This window comes from Mauremys reevesii, linkage group 4 (genome assembly GCF_016161935.1).
Source record: "Mauremys reevesii isolate NIE-2019 linkage group 4, ASM1616193v1, whole genome shotgun sequence".
Classification (NCBI taxonomy): domain Eukaryota; kingdom Metazoa; phylum Chordata; order Testudines; family Geoemydidae; genus Mauremys; species Mauremys reevesii.
Window position 1 is genome coordinate 61,519,518 of NC_052626.1, and position 18,630 is coordinate 61,538,147.

Consider the following 18,630-nt stretch of genomic DNA (forward strand, 5'->3'; position numbering starts at 1 on the left):
CAAGCAGAACGGGCAGGCTCTGGGTCCCCATCTCTCACACAGACTGGGCAACTGTTCCCTCTCCTACACGAGGACCAGACCAATTCACTGCCAGTCCCTCTGCCCCCTCCAGCAATGGCCTGGAGAGTTGGGACACCACTCATGGCCTGACATCATCCCTCCTTCCAGATGTGACACTCTCCAAATCCCCAGACTGAGCCTGCATGCTGGGCGGGGAAGTGGGGTGGCTGTTGGGAACCAGGGCTCTGACTGGATCTTTGCTGGGCTGGGCAGCAAAGAGGTGAGGAATCCAGGAATCGCTGTGCCAGACCCTGCTGTGCATCGGGGCTGCTCCCCTGCTGGGGCGGAAGTGAGGGGTAAGGGTTTTCTCTAAGATCTCTGTCACCCAGCCTGCAGCTTGGTAGACCCAGGTATTACCACCGCTCTGTCTTTGATCAGATTCACCAGCCTACTGTAACGCCTGCTTGATGAGGCTAGACTCGGAGGAGAAAGAGGCTCTGGATTACATCGAAGCCTTTCTCACGAGCAATGAACAGGTACTAAGAGCCCTCCTCTGACCTGTCAGCTAGTGCCCTGTCCACATGCACCATCCGCCCTTCTCTGGGAGACGCATGGATTCTAAGGCCAGATGGGACCACTGTGACCTCCTGTATAACACAGGCCAGAGACCAGCCCCCGAATAATTCCTGTTTAAACTAAAGCATCTTAAAAATCTCCTGTCTTGAGTTACAAAAGGTCACCCACCATGCCACTTGCTCAGTTGTTCCAATGGTCTATTACTTTCTCAGTTAAAAACGTACATTTCCAGTTTGAATTTGTCTACTTTCAATTTCCAGCCCCTTTGAGGTGCCACCTGATGTATTGGGATACCACTGAGCCCGCCTGTTCTGCCAGCCTGGGCCCCCTTTACCTTGTCTTGCTGGGCTTGGGCAGGGCCACCCAGAGGGGGGAAAAAGTGGGGCAATTTGCACCAGGCCTCGGGCCACGCAGAGGCCCCCACGAGAATGCCGGAGGCTCCCTCCGCCTGCCCCCATCCCCCGGCACCTCAGCGCACCGCCTCCAGGAGTGGCCCTGGACAGAGCTAAAGCAGCGTGGCTTGGGCGGGGCCTGAGCTCCTCCCACTTGGAGCCACGTGGTAAGGGGGCGGGGCCAGAGCGCCTCCTGCTTGAGCTGCATGGTAAGGAGGCATGGCCTGAGCACCTCCTGCTTGAGCTGCATGGTAAGGGGGCAGGGCCTGAGCACCTCCTGCTCAGAGCCGCATGGTAAGGGGGCGGGGCCTGAGCACCTCCTGCTTGAGCTGCATGGTAAGGGGGCATGGCCTGAGCACCTCCTGCTTGAGCTGCCTGGTAAGGGGGCGGGGCTGAGCTCCTCCCACTCAGAGCTGCGTGGTAATGAGGCATGGCCTGAGCACCTCCTGCTCAGAACCACATGGTAAGGGGGCGGGGCTGTGAGCTCAGGTCCCGATGGAGCCAGGCTGCTGCAGTGCTGTCCAGGGGCCAGGAAAGCTCCTGGGCGGCGCGCGCTCTGAGGCTCTGGGAGAGTGGGGAGGTGGGAGTAAGCAGCATGGTAAGCCCCTCTGAGCTGGACACCCTCCTGACAGGCCCCCCCAGCCCTGAGCCCAGCTCCCCACCCAGCCCTGGGCAACAGCAGCGCCACCCCCAGGCAGCGCCGGCCCATTGGCACCAACCATCACCATCACCCAGCGACAGCCCATTATGTAATTGCAAATGTATACATACTGTCAAGGTTCCTTCCCCACTCTGAACTTTAGGGTACAGATGTGGGGACCTGCATGAACACCTCTAAGCTTAACTACCAGCTTAGATCTGGTTTTGCTGCCACCACTCCTAAATACTAACTCCCTTCCTAGATAGTCTTGAGAGACTTCTTCACCAAGTCCCTGGTGAACACCGATCCAACCCCTTGGATCTTAACACAAGGAGAATTTAACCATCCCCCCTCCTTTCCCTCACCAATTCCTGGTGAGTCCAGATCCAATCCCCTTGGATCTTAAAACAAGGAAAAATCAATCAGGTTCTTTAAAAGAAGGCTTTTAATTAAAGAAAGAAAGGTAAAACTCATCTCTGTAAAATCAGGATGGAAAATAACTTTACAGGGTAATCAGATTCATAGAGCCCAGAGGAACCCCTCTAGCCTTAGGTTCAAAGTTACAGCAAACAGAGGTAAATCCTCTTAGCAAAAAGGAACATTTACAAGTTGAGAAAACAAAGTTAAACCTAACACGCCTTGCCTGGCTGTTACTTACAAGTTTGAAATATGAGAGACTTGTTCAGAAAGATTTGGAGAACATGGATTGATGTCCAGTCCCTCTTAGTCCAAAGAGCGAACACCACCAAAACAAAGGGCACAAACAAAAGCCTCCTCCCCGCCGCCAAGATTTGAAAGTATCTTGTCTCCTTATTGGTCCTTTGGGTCAGGTGTCAGCCAGGTTACCTGAGCTTCTTAACACTTTACAGGTAAAAGGATTTTAGTGTCTCTGCCGAGGATGGATTTTATAGTATTGTACACAGGAGGGCAGTTCCCTTCCCTTTATAGTTATGACACACACATTAAAGCATTGAATGTTTTAAAATCATGTATTTCGTGTATACCTCTACCCCGATATAACACTACCCAATATAACACGAATTCGGATGTAGCGGTAAAGCAGTGCTCTGCGGGGTGGGGCTCGCACTCCAGTGGATCAAAGCAAGTTCGATATAATACGGTTTCACCTATAATGCGGTAAGACTTTTGGCTCCACAGGACAGCGTTATATCGAGGTAGAGTTATTAAAAATTATTTTTGAATGTATTTCACTGGTTATTTTTACATTTCCAAATACATGACACTATAGTATTGCAACTATTTTTTTATGGAAGGGCTCCTGAAATTGCTTTGCCCCAGCCCCCCGAATCCTCTGGGCGGCCCTGGGCTCGGCTCACAAGCCACTTTCAGCCATACACTCAGGCAGGGCCATGCCCAGCTGCAGAAAGACACAGACCCTGAGATCAGCTCTGGGAAGACTCAGCTGAAGGGCTTGTCCCAGTACTCTGGTGCCCACCTCCTTTGGAGTACAGACCCAAAGGTTTTATGAAATTTGCCTCCTCCCTTGATGTGGAGAGAGGCATGCCCAACTCTTTGCCCCTCCCCCCAGTTACTAATTGTACAAACTGGGTTATGGTACAAACAAGAAATAAGATTCTTAACTACAAGAGGTAGATTTTAAGTGGTTCTAAGAGATAGCAAACAGAACAAGGCAGATTACCTTAGTAAATAAACACAACATACAAACTAAGCTTTCCACACTAGATAGATAGGATCTACACTAGCAAATTCTCAGGCTGGCAGATTCTTAAGATTCTTTGCTGTGCAGCTTGGATTTCCCAGGTTTTCTTACACAGGTTAGGAATCTCTCTCCAGCCTGAGACCATCACTTCTCATAGTTCAATCTTTGTCCCTCAGGTGTTTCCAGGTGTCTTATTGCAGGGGCGTGAGGTCCCCCCGATGTCATTGTTCCCCTTTTATCTCCTCTTCCCACCTGCTGGAAAACTCTTTTGCTGTGACCTGGGTCCAACAGTTCCCACTGTGTAGCGTTATCTCGAAGAGGTTTCTATGCTGTTTGTGTGCATTTCCTCAAGAAGCCATTGTTTGGCATTTTTACTGTTGTACCTGAAAGGTTGTTTTGAACCTCACAACGTGTTTCAGGAACACATACATAGCTGAACTTCATAACTGCACATACAGCGATAGCACATACAATCCAATGAGACATTAATGTCTAGCAGATAAAGACTTTTACAATACCTTACAATATGTACTTTGTACAAAACATATCCTAATGACATGACAGTGGTGAATATTGGGGTGTCAGGGTATCCCACCCAGATGTTCCTCCCACTCTGTCAAGCCCCTGCTAACACTGTCTGGCTGCTTAGCTGCCATGTTGCAGTTCCTCTCTGGACACCTACCCCGTGAGATCTGCTCCTCTCTGGTCGGTATCATACAGAGCTGCCCTGCCCTCCCCAGATAGTCACTCCTGTTGCCGGATGAATGGCCTTCTGCCATTTGGCATATCAAAGCCTGAGCAGCACTGGGGGGAAGCTTTCTGACATCTCTCCCACTGGCAGCTCCTTTCCACGCTAACCTTCCTGTTTGTGTCTAATCTCTGCGGGCGTAGGACGAGGCCAAGAAACTCAAGTTCTTGGATTCCATCAGCACCCTCAGAAGCCTGCCTGCTTTTATGAACAAAGCCCTGCTAGTGGAGAAGATAAAGGTGAGTAAAACACACACTGGGGCTGTGTTACTTGGCGGGTTTAGTGATTGTCCTGGAGATCTTTGCAGATTTGTCGAACTTCAGCTGCCAATCATTGGATCGAGTCAGACTGAAGAGCCCATTATCCAGTATTTGCTTCCCCTGTAGGTACTTACAGACTGTCATCAAGTCACCCTGTAACTTTCTCTTTGTTAAGCTGAACTGATTGAGCTCCTTGAGTCTCTCACTATCAGGCATGTTTCCCAGTCCTTCAGTCACTCTTGGGGCTGTTCTCTAACCCCCCTCCAATTTATCAACATTCTCCTTGAATTGTGGGCACCGGACCTGGACACAGGATCCCAGCAGCGGTCGCACCAGTGCCAAATACAGAGGGAAAATAACCTCTCTAACAACTGGAGATTGCCCTGTTTGTACATCCTGGGATGGCATTAGCCCTTTTGGCCCCAACTTCACACTGGGCGCTCATGGGCAGCTGATTACCATGACTGCCAAGTCTTTTCCAGAGTCACCGCTTCCCAGGTTAGGACCCCCCATGCTGTGGGTGTGACCTGCCGTCTTTGTTCCTAAACATATAACTGTATTGAAACGTAGATTGTTCCCTTGCACCCAGCTTCCCAAGTCACCGGGTCGCTCTGTGTACGCCAGTCTCCCTGCCCAGAGCCCCAACACTCCGCAGTCAGTGCCCACTAGGGAACTAGCAACAAATCTGCTCCGTAGATTTGGAAAGTCTTTGCTCTCCAGCGCTGCAGAAAGCTTTCCAGAGCTAACCTCCCTTCCCTGAACGTGGGACAGCGTGGGCTGGTGGGTGGTCCAGTGGGCTGGGGCTCAACACACCGGGGTTCTACTCCCAGTTCTGCAGTAAGACCTTGGGCAAGTCACTTCCCCCTCTGTGCCTCAATTTCCCTCCCATGCCTTGTCTCGTCTAGTTAGCTCGTGAGCTCTCTGGGGCAGGGACTGGCTCTCACTGTGTGTGTGCAGCACCGGGCACAAGGGGGCCTGATCTCAGGTGGAGTCCTTGGGTGCTAATGCTGATGGAGCCTTTGCAGAGCACTGGCGCGTGACACTGGGACACTGAGCACAGGCCCTGCACTGCGCTCCCCGGCTGGAGCCCTGCACACCATCAAGCCTGCAGTAGGACGACCTGGCTGCCGAGCCCACGTGTTGCAGGCCCTGCGCTTTGATCCCCTGTCGGAGCCTTGCAGGAGCTTGGAGCCCAGCTGGCATTTCCCCACATTGTCTCCTCAGGAGCTGATTGATCACGAGTCCGTCGACTCCCTGACCGGCGTGATGCGTCAGCAAGCTATGCTCGCCATCATGAAGCTGAGGTACCCAGCCTGCCCGGCCCAGCCCCAGCCAGTGCTACATGCAGCCAGACACGCCAGCCTCTTGGCATGGCCAGTTTTCCAGGGCATTTCCCCCTCTGCTCCTACCCCATCTTCTGATTCCCCCAGGAAATGTGGCACCAGATGATGGTGCTGGTGCATGTGGACTGGCACCAGTGGGTAGGTGGTGGAGGATCCTTCGGTGCCTGGTGACCTCTCCACGTGGCCTTATGAAGATATGGTAGAGGGGGCATGGGAGGCAGGACCAGTCCCCTCTGGGGGGAGAGGGGCAGTTAGGTGCTGCTGGAGCGGAGCAACTGGAGTCGGTGCCAGCTGTGCCAGCTGCGTCACACTGGCAGCTCAGCGACTCCCAGTGGCTGAGAGGCTGGGCAGGCTGAGCCCTGGCACTTGGCACTGCCTGTGCCATGGGGGGCTCTCTCTCAGTGCCACTAGCGCCCTGCTCTGAGCTTCCCCTGTCCATCAGGTGTCTGGAAGGTGATGGATGCTGCGGGCTGGAGCTGGGCTCTCGCTGTTGGCTCAATAGGTTCCCCAGGAATGGGAAGAGGAGGCGGGGCAGGAGCTGGAGCAGCTCTCCCCACTGCACACTGGCTTCCTGACAATGGGGCAGGCGACGGCATTGGCCATGATCGCGTCTCTGCGGGGGTCAGAGGGGGAGGGATTTGCGTCAGCAGTGGGCGTAGCTGTTCCTCACTGGCTGCCGCCTGCCACGAGGGGCGCGGCTGCAGGGGCAGCTCAAGTAGTCACCTGGCACCTCATTGCATGTGCTGGGGCCATGCTCTGGCAGTGGGGGTGAAGAGGTTAATGCTGTCTGGGCTGTCCCCACCTTCCTGCCCCCCTGCACACAGCTGTGTGCCCTGTCCAGCAGGCTGAGAGCAATGGGCAGGGGCAGGGCTTAGATCTCTGCTTCGGTTCTGCCCGGCTGCGGGTTGATGCAGCATCTCGGTGCTGGCCTGGACTGTGCAGCCGCAGTGCAGACGGCTGTGGTGGAGGGTCTCTTGCCCCAGCGGGCAGGACTGGCAGGCTCCTCTGCACTGTGGCCGCTGGGTTCAGAGGCGCTGGTGCCAGCAGGCTCTAGTCTCCCGTCCATGCCATTTGCAGGATGTTGTTTCTCGGTGAAGCGCAGCGATCTCTGCCCCAGCCGGTGAGTGCTGGTGGGGTCACAGCAGACAGCTGCAGGCTACACTAAGTCCCTGCCTGCTGGTATGGGAGAAGGCAGCACCAACTCCTTCCACCACCCCCTGGCCTGTTCTCATCTGCCACCCGCCAGCTGGAGCCCCCGCAGGTGTTTCCATGTCCTGGGAGCCTGAGGGCAATATTAGCACATCAGTCCCGCCTCAGACCCCAAATCCGCATGTGTCTCTTCTCTTAGCAAAATGAAGCTACCGGTGCGGATCCTGACACAACCCAGCCTGCTCGCCACCTGCTTCTCCAGCATCTTCTCCTGCCTCCAGCACACACCATGGAGGAGGTGGAGGCTGCTCTCTACACCAAAGTAAGCCCCAAACCGGCCATGTTGAGCTGTCCCAAACTGAGTGGGAATCCTGCCACTCGCTCGTGTACTGTCCCCTGGGTTACCTGGCACTGGCATAAGAGTGTAATGATCACAGCTCCCCGACAGGACTTCAGCTCAGGACCTGCAGCACCAAAGCACAGGCCCCAAAGCACAGGCCCAGATAAAGGAGTAACTCCCTCCTAGGGTAGCAGTAGTAGGCATTTATCCTTCACATGCACTGACAATTAGTGGGGAACAGACACTCCCTTCACAAGCACATTCATCCCCCATGCGTGGCTGGGGGCACAGGCCTGAGATCGGCTGCTTCAGGTGCACATAGGCCAGGGGAGCCGAAACTTGGCTGGAAATCTGCCCTCCAAATGTGGAGTCCTGTCTGACTCTCCCAGTGGGATAGACTGTGTGCAGTGGGCTTTTTGGGGAGAGCAAAGACAGGTGGGGCCCTGTTGCCAAGAGGAGTTTGTAGTAGGTCCCCTGCGGATACAAGTGAGTGGGTGAGCTGTAATACCAGGGGCTGCTATGACCTGGGGGGTGTCACACGCCAGGGCATTGGTTCATCACCTGGCTGGGTAACTCCACTTGCTCTGGTTTCTCCTCTGCTCTGCATGCAGACTTTGAAAACCATGGATGAGATGCTGAAGGCCTTGGTGTGCGAGGATCAGGAGCCCAACCTTCTGGTGCTGCAAATCATCTTGAAGGTCTGGAGGCGTGGGGGCAGGAAGGGGACTAGTCCTGTAGCTGGGGTGGGGCTCAGGGACCAAGGCTCTGTTTAATCCCAAGCATGGGACACCCCCGTGCCTTCGGCTCCTCAGAGTACGTTCTCTACAAAGGTTCTTGGGCTGGAGGGCCAAGTGCCCCCACTATATCTGAAAAAGTCTGTATGGGGTGGGGGTGGAGGAGCATGGGCGGGATCTGCTGTGTTCTCCACTGAGCCCTCATGTGAACCTGGCATTCCTTTGTGTTCACCATGGGCCCCACCAACCTGGCCAAAGCCCGGAGCTAGATTCCCCCAACATTCTAGTTCTGGGGCCACAGGAAGTAGATTCTGTGGGTGGTTTGTGCTCCCAAAAGAGGGAAATGTCCTTAACAGAGATTCGGTCTCCTCGATCCCAGAACCTGGGAAGAGGGAATCACAGAAGTGCAGGGCTGGAAGGGATCTCAAGAGGTCATCTACTCCACCCCCTGCACTGAGGTAGGGCCAAGCATTCCTAGACTGTCCCTGTTGAGTGTTTGTCCAGCCTGTTTTTTAAAACCTCCATGATGGGGAGTCCACCACTTCCCTAGGACACCTGTCCCAGTGCTTAGCCACCCTTAGACTTTTCCCTAATATTTAACTTAAATCTCCCTTGCTGCAGATTAAGCTCATTACTTGTCCTACCTCCAGGGACATGGAGAACAATTTGTCACCATCCTCTGTATAACAGCCCTTAACGTATTTGAAGACTGTTACAGGTGCCCCCTCCATCTTCTCAAGATGAAACATGCCCAATTCCTTCAACCTTTCTTCACAGGTCAGGTTTTCTAAACTGCTGATCATTTTTGTCGCTGTCCTCTGGACTGGCCCCAGTTTGTTCACATCTTTCTTAAAGCGTGGTGCCTGCAACTGGACACAGAGCTCCAAGCTAACACAATTCAGAATGGCATTTCCCTTTTTCACAACAGCATCACACTGTTGATTCATATTCAGTGTGAGATCCATGATAAGCCCCAGATCCTTTTCTGCAGTACTGCCACCTAGCCGGTTATCCCCCACTTTGTTTTTATGCATTTTTCCTTCCTAAGTGTGTTACGTCACATTTGTTTTGACTGAATTTTATCTTGTTGACTTCAGACCAACTCTCCAATTTAGCAAGCTGATTTTGAATTCTAATCTGTCCTCCAAAGTGCTTGCAACCGCTCCCAGCTTGGTGTCATCCGCAAACTTTACAAGCATCCTCTCTTTTCCGTTAACCAAGTTCTTAATGAAAATATTGATTAGTACTGGACCAGGCACACCCCTGGGGGACCTCACTTGAGACACCCTCCCACTTTGCCAGCGAGTCAGTGAAAACTCCTCTTTGAGTACGATCTTTCCATCAGTTGGAAAGCCCACCTTATAGTAATCTCATCTGGATCAGACTGGCTTAGTTTGCTTAGGAGAATGTCTTGTGGGACTGTGTCAAAAGCCTTACTAAACTTCATATACATCATCATATACTGCCTGCCTCCATCCACTAGGCAAGTAACCCTGTCAAAGAAGGAAATTAGATTGGTTTGGCATGGTGCTATTTGTTATTACCCTATTATCTCCTCTAGATTCTTACAAACTGTTTAATAACTTGTTCAGTATCTTTCTGGGTACCAAAGTTAGGCTGACAGGTCTATAATTCCTTGGGGCCTCCTTGTTCCCCTTTCTGAAGACAGGTTCTGTGTCTGCCCTTCTCCAGTCCTTTGGGACCTCAACCCTCCTAAAGGTTCAGCGATTTCTTTGCCTAGCTCCATCTAGGGTGAATATCATGAGGCTCTGCCAACTTGAATACATCTAACTGACCTCAATTGTCTTTTACCTGTTCTCTCCCTAGTCTAGCCTGTATTCCTGCCCCTTGTTGTTAATATTGTGTTAAGCATCTAGTCGTCATTAACCTTTTAGTGAAAACTAAAGCAAAAAAGGCATTAAACACCTTGGCTTTGTCTGTGTCATCCATTCTTTGCTCTCCTTCCCTGCTGAGTAGTAGCCCCACACTTTCCTTTGTCTTTCTCTTGCTCCTAATGCATTTATAGAGCTGCTTCTGATTGTCTTTTATGTCCCTTGACAGTTAGAACTCATTTTTGCCTTTGCCTTGCTGATTTTCTCCCTATGTGCTTGGACTATTTTTTGGTACTTCTCCTTAGCAATTTGTCCCAATTTGTTTCTCTCAGGTCCTGCTCCCCTGGACCACATCCAGGGAGGTACATGAGCGGCTGAGGGCAGTGGGAAGGATCAGGTGGCTGATGGAATTCATGGGGTCTCAGTGCAAATTCCAGGTGAGCAGCCTGTGACCCTGGCCACCTCCTAACTACACTGAACAGCCTTGCGGTGCAGCATGCCCTGGCATGGAAAATGCAGGCCTAGAATAGTGACTCAGCAAGATCCTCAGTAGGAGTCCAATCTAACGAGCCCTGATGTCGATGGGTCTTTCCTCTGACTCCAGTGGGCTTTGGGTCGAGTTCCATCATTCTGTCTCCAAGGACTCTCCCGCTGTTCCCTAGCACCAAAGTCTGCTCTGCAGGGTCAATGCATTTACACAGGATTGCCCTGACAGCAGCCTCCGAACCCAGGTGTCTGTTCACCCCCTTTGTCAGACGCCTGTGGGATGCCTTGGCATCAGCTTCTGCCAGGCTGCCAGATGAACGCCCCTTGCTCTGCATGCTCAGGGCCATTGAGCTGCTCCAGATGCTCCATCCCCCCTATGGAAGGGCCTCCCCTCCGGCAGCTGGACGGGGGCGCTCGGATGATGTGCCCCCAGAGGCTGGGGCAGCAGAACAGAAGGAGGGAGGTGGGAGGGGACACAGTGAAAGGGATGGGCGGGGCCAAAGGCGCCAGAGAACTGGGGAGTGGGAGTGGGGAGGCTGTGCAGACCCCGGGAGAGGAGGGCAAGGGGCTTGGTGCCAGGTGGGGAAGAGCAGGGAGCCAGTGCAGGGGCTGCAGGAGGGGGAGACGAGAGGACAAGGCTGCAGGAGAGAGCCGGCAGGAGAGAGCAGGCAGGCTGGGGGCGGCGCGGAAAGGGAGGGCTCTGGGGAGCTCCAGGATGGAGTGAGAGAGGCAGGAGGCAGAGCAGAGGAGTCCAAGGTGACTCCAAGCTCCTGGGCCTGAGGTCAAAGAAGGGAGGGGGATGGGAGAAGGGGCTGGGATTAGGAACTTGCCCTTGAGATGGAGACTGGACGTTAGTTCATTCGTTACCTGGGTCCCCACTCGGGGGTAACGTTTGCTGACTTTGCTGCCCAGATTTCTCCGTCCCTGCTGAGCTTTCCTCAGCCCCTGGTGATGGGCCCCACAGCTCCTCCTGCTCTCATTGTCCCCAGTCTCTCTGCGGTGGCCTCTGCCTCCCCCTGTTCTAACCCACTGCTAGGGCAATGCCAGGGGGACTCACTGCGCTAGGTCTGCAGGGGCGAGTGACTCCCTTTGCTCCTTCTCTCCGTCAGGAAGTGGAGGAGTTCAGAGTCCTGGGCCAGCTGGTGGGGTGTCTCACTCTGTGCTGTGTGGAGCAGGAGCAGGAGATCTGGCAATCGGCTGTGGAGGGACTTCACCACCTCTTCTCCTTCATGCAGCTGCTAAAATGTAAGAGCACTGGAGACCCTTGTCCTTCCTAAATACACTGACATGGGGTTTCCAACATGAAAAACATATTTATTGAACACTTCCACCTTTTCTGCAACCTTTTAAACAGTCTCCATCTAGTAATGAGCCTACACCACTGCTACGATTTCTTTTGTTCCTAATTCACTTTTTTTAAAGAAACCCTCCTTAGTCCTGCAAGCCATGGAGTTTCCCCCGATGTCTTTAGCTTCCTCTATCCGTATTCTACTCTTCATAACTCACATAAGAATGGACATACTGAGTCAGACCAATGGTTCATCTAGCCCAATATTGTGTCTTCAGATAGTGGCCAGTGCTTCATGTTTCAGAGGAATGAACTGAAGAGGGAAATTCTGAGTGATCCATCCCCTGACATGCAGTCCCAGTTTCTGGTAGTCAGAGGTTTAGGGACATGCAGAGTATGGGGTTACATGCCCTGATTATCTTGAATCCAATTATACTTTTAGCCTTCACAACATCCCACGGCAACAATTTCCACAGGTTGCCTGTGCATTGTGTGCACAGATACCTTCTTTTGTTTGTTTTTAACTTGCTGCCTATTCATTTCATAAAGTGACCCCTAGTTCTCCTGTTATGTGCAGGAGTAAATAACACTTCCCTAGTCACTTTCTTCATACCAGTCATGATTTTATAGACTTCTATCATATCCCCCCTTAGTCATCTCTTGTCTAAACGAAATAGTCCCAGGTCTCTACTACAGACCTATATTGTTATAACTATATTGCTCAGGGGTGTGAAAAATCCACACCCCTGTCGGCAGGAGCACCTCTCCCACTCACCTAGCCAGCGCCTCTCGGAGAGGTGGATTAAGAGCTTCTTTGCATAGGAGCATCTTCACTTAAACGCTACAGCGCCAGTGCAGCTATGGCGATACAGTGTTTGAAGTGTACCCTTGTCCCCCATCTTTTTTATCTCTCCTCATATGGAAGCTGTTCCATCCCCCTAATCATTTTTGTTGCCCTTCTCTGCACCTTTTACAATTCTGGTATATCTGTTTTGAGATGGGGCGACCAGAACTGCAGGCAGTATTCAAGGTTTCGGCGCATCATAGATTTATATAGAACCAGTGATGAGCTGCCAAAATCTTAACAACCGGTTCCCTATAAAAAGTTCTGATTTAAGGGAGGGAAGCAGAGGAGAGACTGGGGGCCCCTGCAGGGCCTGGGGCAAATTGCCCCACTTGCCCTCCCCCCCGCAGCCCTGGAGCTCGTAGTCTCCCCCGTACCTTACCTTGCCGGCATCTCAAAGCAGCAGGACGACTCAGGAGCTCAGCTGAGCTGCCCAGCTGCTGGCCACGCTGAAGCTCTGCAGGGGGCCGGGAGGAGACATCCTCGTGGGGCCGGGAGGAGACATCCTCGTGGGGCCAGGGGGCCGTGGCAAATTGCCCCACTTGCCGCCCCGGAGCTCGCAGCCCCCCGCCCCTTACCTTGCTGGCAGCCCAGAGCTCAGCTGAGCTGCACAGCTGCTGGCCATGCTGCGGCTCTGCGAGGTGGGGGAAGCGGGGGAGAGCCCGGGGGAGACATCCTCGTGGGGCCGAGGGGCCGGGGCAAATTTCCCTACTTGCCCCACCCTGCAGCCCCGGAGCTCGCAGCCCCCCGTCCCCTTACCTTGCCAGCAGCCCAGAGCTCAGCTGAGCTGCACAGCTGCTGGCCATGCTGCGGCTCTGCGGGGTGGGGGAAGCGGGGGAGAGCCCGGGGGAGACATCCTCGTGGGGCCGAGGGGCCGGGGCAAATTGCCCTACTTGCCCCACCTTGCAGCCCCAGAGCTCGCAGCCCCCCGTCCCCTTACCTTGCCGGCAGCCCAGAGCTCAGCTGAGCTGCCCAGCTGCTGGCCATGCTGCGGCTCTGCGGGGTGGGGGAAGCGGGGGAGAGCCCGGGGGAGACATCCTCGTGGGGCCAGGGGCCCCTGCAGGGCCTGGGCCAATTGCCCCACTTGCCCCTTACCCTTCCCTCCCCTCTGGCTAGCCCTGGAGCTTGCAGCAGCCCCCTCTCCCACCCCACTTGCCGGGCTACTCAAAAAGCGGCAGCAGGACGACTCCCGAGCTCAGCTGAGCTGCCCAGCTGGCGCCGGCAGCTGGCCACGCTGCAGCTGGGGGGAAGCGGGGGAGGGTCCAGGGGAACCTCAGCCTCCCCAGCTGGGAATCCTGGGAGCAACAGGATGGTCCCGCCCACGGACCGGAGTTCTTTGCCCACCCCCTGGCCCTTTAACAACCGGTTCTCCACGGAGGTCTAATTTTAGCAACCGGTTCTTGGGAACCTGTGGGAAACGGCTCCAGCTCACCACTGTATAGAACCATTATGATATTTTTCTGTTTTATTATCTATCCTTTTCCTAATGGTTCCCAACATTCTGTTTGCTTTTTTAACTGCCGCTGCACATTGACTGGATGTTTTCAGAGAACTATTTACGATAACTCCAAAATCTCTTTCTTGAGTGGTCATTTCAACCCCATAATTTTGTATGTATAGTTGGGATTATGATTTCCAATGTGCATTACTTTGCATTTATCAATATTGAATTTCATCTGCCATTTTCTTGCCCAGTCCTCATTTTTTTAGATCCCTTTGTAGCTCTTCGCAGGCTGCTTTGGATTTAACTATCTTGAGTCATTTTGTATCATCTGCAAATTTTGCCACCTCACTGGTTACCCCTTTTTCTGGATCATTTATGACTATGTTGAACTACACTGGTCTCAACACAGATCCTTGGGGGACCACGTTATTTACCTCTCTCCACTGTGAAAACGGGCCATTTATTCCTGTCCTTTGCTTCCTATCTTTTAACCACTGACTCATGAGAGAACCTCCCCTCTTATCCCATGATAGCTTCCTTAGGTTAAGAGCCTTTGGTGAGGGACCCTGTCAAAGGCTTTCTGAAAGTCCAAGTACACTATATCCATTGGATCACCCTTCTCCACATCCTTGTTGACCCCTTCAAAGAATTCTAGTAGACTGGTGAGGCATGATTTCCCTTTATAAAAGGCATGTTGGCTCTGCCTCAACAAATTGTGTTCACCGACGCATCTGATAATTCTGTTCTTTCCTATAGTTTCAACAATTTGCCTGGTACTGAAGTCAGGCTTACCAGGGATCACATCTGGAGACTTTTTAAAATTCACTCACATTAGCTATCTCATACAGAGGCCGATTTAAACGCTAGGTTACATACCACAGCACTGCACATAAGTCTGTCTGGATGTCTCGTGATAGCTGCAACCTTTGCACCAGGCAGGCAATTTACCATGCGGTTCTCCCAGTCATCACAAACCCAACTGTTTATGTGTCTATTGATTGAATCCCCCATTACTATTTCCTGGCTTCTCTTTGTAAGTGGGATTCCCACCTCAGGAGGGGTAGCCTCAGTGTGAGAGGACATCATGACTTCATCTGGAAGGTGGGTCCCAACTATGGGATCATCTCCCTCTGCCCCAGCTCGATGTTCTCCTTCCCCGAAACTTTCACCCTCCTCAGCAGCACAGAGGCTGTCAGACTGGGAGTGGGACTACTCTACTGCATCCCTAAAAGTCTCCTCTATGTACCTCACTGTCTCCCTTGGCTCCACCAGTTCAGCCCCTCTGGTCTCCTGGTCTCCGAGGGCCAGTAGCTCCTGGGCCAAATGCCCACAAATGCTACCTACCCACAGGGCTGGTAATTGTACATGCTGCATTCAGTGCAATCAACTGGAGAGCCCCACGCTGCTGCTGCCCTTCTGCGTGGTTTATTAATACTCTTCCAGGAGGTTAGTTTGTTTAGTTTGGGGGAGGGATGGGGGAACAGGTTATTGGCCTGAGTTTACAGTATGTTTGTTAGATGTACTTGTCTCTCACACACCCTCTCTAAACTTCCTTGCAAAACTCCCGTTTGCTAACCGAAGGTCTGATTTATATTGCCTGTTGTCTGTTTCCTCCTGGGTCAGCCAAAATGCTGGTGAAGCACGGCGCAGAGTATCGGCAGATCCTCAAGGACAGTCAAACTGAGAGAGCCTTCTGGGTCACCAACATCAGCAATATCACATCGGTAACTACAGTCAGTGCTTCCTGGGATTGTTGTGCCCAGAGTTATCAGGAGTCAGAAATTAACACCCTAGGAGTCAGGGGGAAGGGACAGACCCAGGATGTGACTAACCCCATCCAGCTGGGACAGAGACCTGCCTATGGCCCACTCCACCTCAAAGAATAATAGACCTCAGGAAATTATCTAGTCCAACCCCTTACTCAAAGCAGGACCAACCCAACTAAATCATCCCAGCCAGGGCTTTGTCAAGCCTGACCTTAAAAACCTCTAAGGATGGAGATTCCACCACCTTCCTAGGTAACCCATTCCAGTGCTTCACCACCCTCCTAGTGAAATAGTGTTTCCTAATATCCAACCTAAACCTCCCCCACTGCAACTTGAGACCATTGCTCCTTGTTCTCTCATCTGCCACCACTGAGAACAGCCGAGCTCCATCCTCTTTGGAACCCCCCTGCAGGTAGTGAAGGCTGCTATCAAGTCATGTGCCCCAGCCCCCGCATCATTTTCCTTGCCCTCTGCTGGACTCTCTCTGATTTGTCCACATCCTTTCTCTTGTATGGGGCCCAAAACTGGACGCAATACTCCAGATGTGACCTCACCAGTGCCCAATAGAGGGGAATAATCACTTCCCTCCATCTGCAGGCAATGCTTCTACTAATGCAGCCCAATATACCTGCCTACATGACACACCGCAAGATGCACTGGGGCTCATCCAAACCTGATCCCAGCTCTTTGTCAGGTTTGCTGGGAGCTTCCTCAGAGATTAATGCAATAAAAGGCATCATTGCATCTGCGTACGAGCACCAGCCCCTGCTGAGCACTAGAGAGTGTATCCGTGCTGCGCAGTATTGTGCCCCCGTGCACTGCCACGCTGGCCTCTGCCATGCATGACAGCTTCCAATTGCTGGCTGGGTACTGTGCTGCCCAGGTGCAGTAAGCCAGGCCTGTCCCAGTAGAATGGGGTTTGCCTGCACTCCTGGCCGGGCCAGCCCTGGCTGCTTGGCCACTGACCAGATCCGCGCTGGGCAGCAAAAGGGGTTTCACTAGCAGTTTGTTTCAGCTGTTTGGGAAGTACTTCAACCCATCCGAGAGCATGGACTTCCTCCTCGTTGCTATCGACGGCGTGAGAGACTCCAGCGTCCATGACGCAGTGACGGCCAGGAACATGCTGCATAAGATCCTGGAGGTTCCCGGCCTAGGCTTGGTGAGGGTAAGAGCTGCAGTGAGAACACCGTGCTGGGGGAGCCCATCCGTGGGAGACTCTGTCTCTGGGTGCTAGGCATTATTGGGGGGCAGTTCTCTGAACTGTGAAATGCAGGGGGTCAGTCTAGGTCAGGGGTCAACAACCTTTCAGAAGTGGTGTGCCGAGTCTTCCTTTATTCACTCTAATTTAAGGTTTCACGTGTCAGTCATACATTTTAATGTTTGTAGAAAATCTCTTTCTATAAGTCTATAATAAATAACTAAATATTGTTGTATATAAAGTAAATACGTTTTTTTAAATTTTTAAGAAGCTTCATTTAAAATGAAATTAAAATGCAGATCTCCTGGACCGTGGCCAGGCCCCGGCAGTGTGAGTGCCACTGAAAATCAGCTCACGTGCCACCTTCAGCACACATGCCATAGGTTGCCTACCCCTGGTCTAGGTGATCACCATGACCGCTTGTGGCCTTGCAGTCTATGAATCGATAGGCTGGGAACTGGTGCTGTGTTCTAGGCCTGGGGCTGGTGAAGAGGTTCTGGGAGGGCAGATGGCTCTCAGGTGCAGCAGGTCCTTGGCTCCCAATCAATAGCCGTGCGAGGAAGCCAAGGCCCCACCTCCCCATTTTCCTTCCAGGTGTCAGAGGCTGTGAGGAGCATTCATAAGCACCTGGACTCCATCAGCGAGCCACTTGCCCGGCAGGAGCTGCTCAGGGCCCTTCTCCTGCTGGGTTCCCAGTTCAGCGAGGAGGTGGTCGGAACCCTGCTGGGCTGCTCACTGTCATGTGACAGGTACGGGGCTGCGGCTACCACCACTTGCACTCTGGGTCCCCCGGACTGGTCCCGCTGCCAGAGACAGGGGAGTGCAGAACCCTCCAGAGATCTCCTGCTCCCTGCAGAGCTGCTGCTTCTCCTGGAGGGTTTTGCAGGCTGGCTTGCCCTGGACACAGGCCAATCTGCAAAACCCTGTACGGCATCCCTCGGCCTCTCCTGTGGCTGACACTCAGACCTGGCTCCATGTAGCCTGCACCAGCCAACGGGGTCCTTGCAGGAGCAGGAGGGCAACAAAGGGTCGGCCGGTGAGGGGAGACCCAGCAGGCGTGCCAGTGCTGAGGGGTGCAGGAGGCTGGCAGGGCTCTGATCGGGTGCCACTGGCTCTCTCCCTTTGCAGTGTTGCTGCGGAGATGTGGAAGATGCTGACATCCCAGCCCAAGAGCACAGAAAAGATCCTTAGGGAGCTGGTCAGCAGGCTGCAGGGGCAGGCTCCACGACGGCATCAGCTCTCTCAGAGACCGGCCGGCGTCGCCTCCTTGGCCGTAAGTACCAGCCCCTGCAGCAAGGGAAGGAGTGCTGTGTGTCCCCATCATGGCCTGAGGGGGTCTCTCAGTCTCCCACGGGGTATAGTCATTGGGCCAAAGAGAGAGAGAGTGTGACTTTAGCCAGTGCTATATTCGAGCCGGAACACGCCGAAACGCTCTCCTGGTGCTATTCAGCAGCACTCATAGAATAACAGGGTGAGAAGGGATCGCAAAGTCAGCTCGTCCAGCCCCCTGCAACAATGCAGGACTTCTTGTTTCTAACCCACCCTGGACAGATGGCTCCAGCCTCTTTCTGAAAACCTCCAGCGAAAGAGTTTCCACAAGCTCCCTAGGCATCTTTCCCATCGTCCTACTCTTCTTACAGTTAGGAAGTTTTTCCTGAGGCTTAATCTACATCTGCTGTGCTGTAGTTTGACCCCATCACCTCTTGTCCTGCCCTCCGTAGCAAGAGAGAACAACTTTTCTCTATCTTTTTTTATGGCAGCCTTCCAAGTATCTGAAGACCATTATCTAGTCCCCCCTTAATCTCCTCCTTTCCAAACAAAACATAGCCAGTTCCTTCAGCCTTTTTTTCTTATGGCTTGTGTTCCATCCCTCTAATCACCTTTGTCACTCGCCTCTGGATCAAATAAA

The 18,630-nt window shown here is 53.0% G+C and overlaps 1 protein-coding gene across 1 annotated transcript in view; it reads left to right on the top strand.

Moving 5' to 3' along the window:
* The first annotated feature begins 467 nt into the window (after positions 1 to 467).
* Positions 468 to 18,630, top strand: part of LOC120403375 (maestro heat-like repeat-containing protein family member 7) — a 30,781-nt gene continuing 12,618 nt past the window's right edge. The window contains exons 1-9 of the mRNA XM_039534378.1: positions 468 to 536; positions 4,181 to 4,276; positions 5,522 to 5,601; positions 6,718 to 6,760; positions 7,741 to 7,837; positions 15,381 to 15,481; positions 16,551 to 16,688; positions 17,316 to 17,470; positions 17,850 to 17,998. Coding sequence (XP_039390312.1) covers positions 468 to 536; positions 4,181 to 4,276; positions 5,522 to 5,601; positions 6,718 to 6,760; positions 7,741 to 7,837; positions 15,381 to 15,481; positions 16,551 to 16,688; positions 17,316 to 17,470; positions 17,850 to 17,998 — 928 coding nt within the window. The remainder of the gene's footprint in view (positions 537 to 4,180; positions 4,277 to 5,521; positions 5,602 to 6,717; positions 6,761 to 7,740; positions 7,838 to 15,380; positions 15,482 to 16,550; positions 16,689 to 17,315; positions 17,471 to 17,849; positions 17,999 to 18,630) is intronic.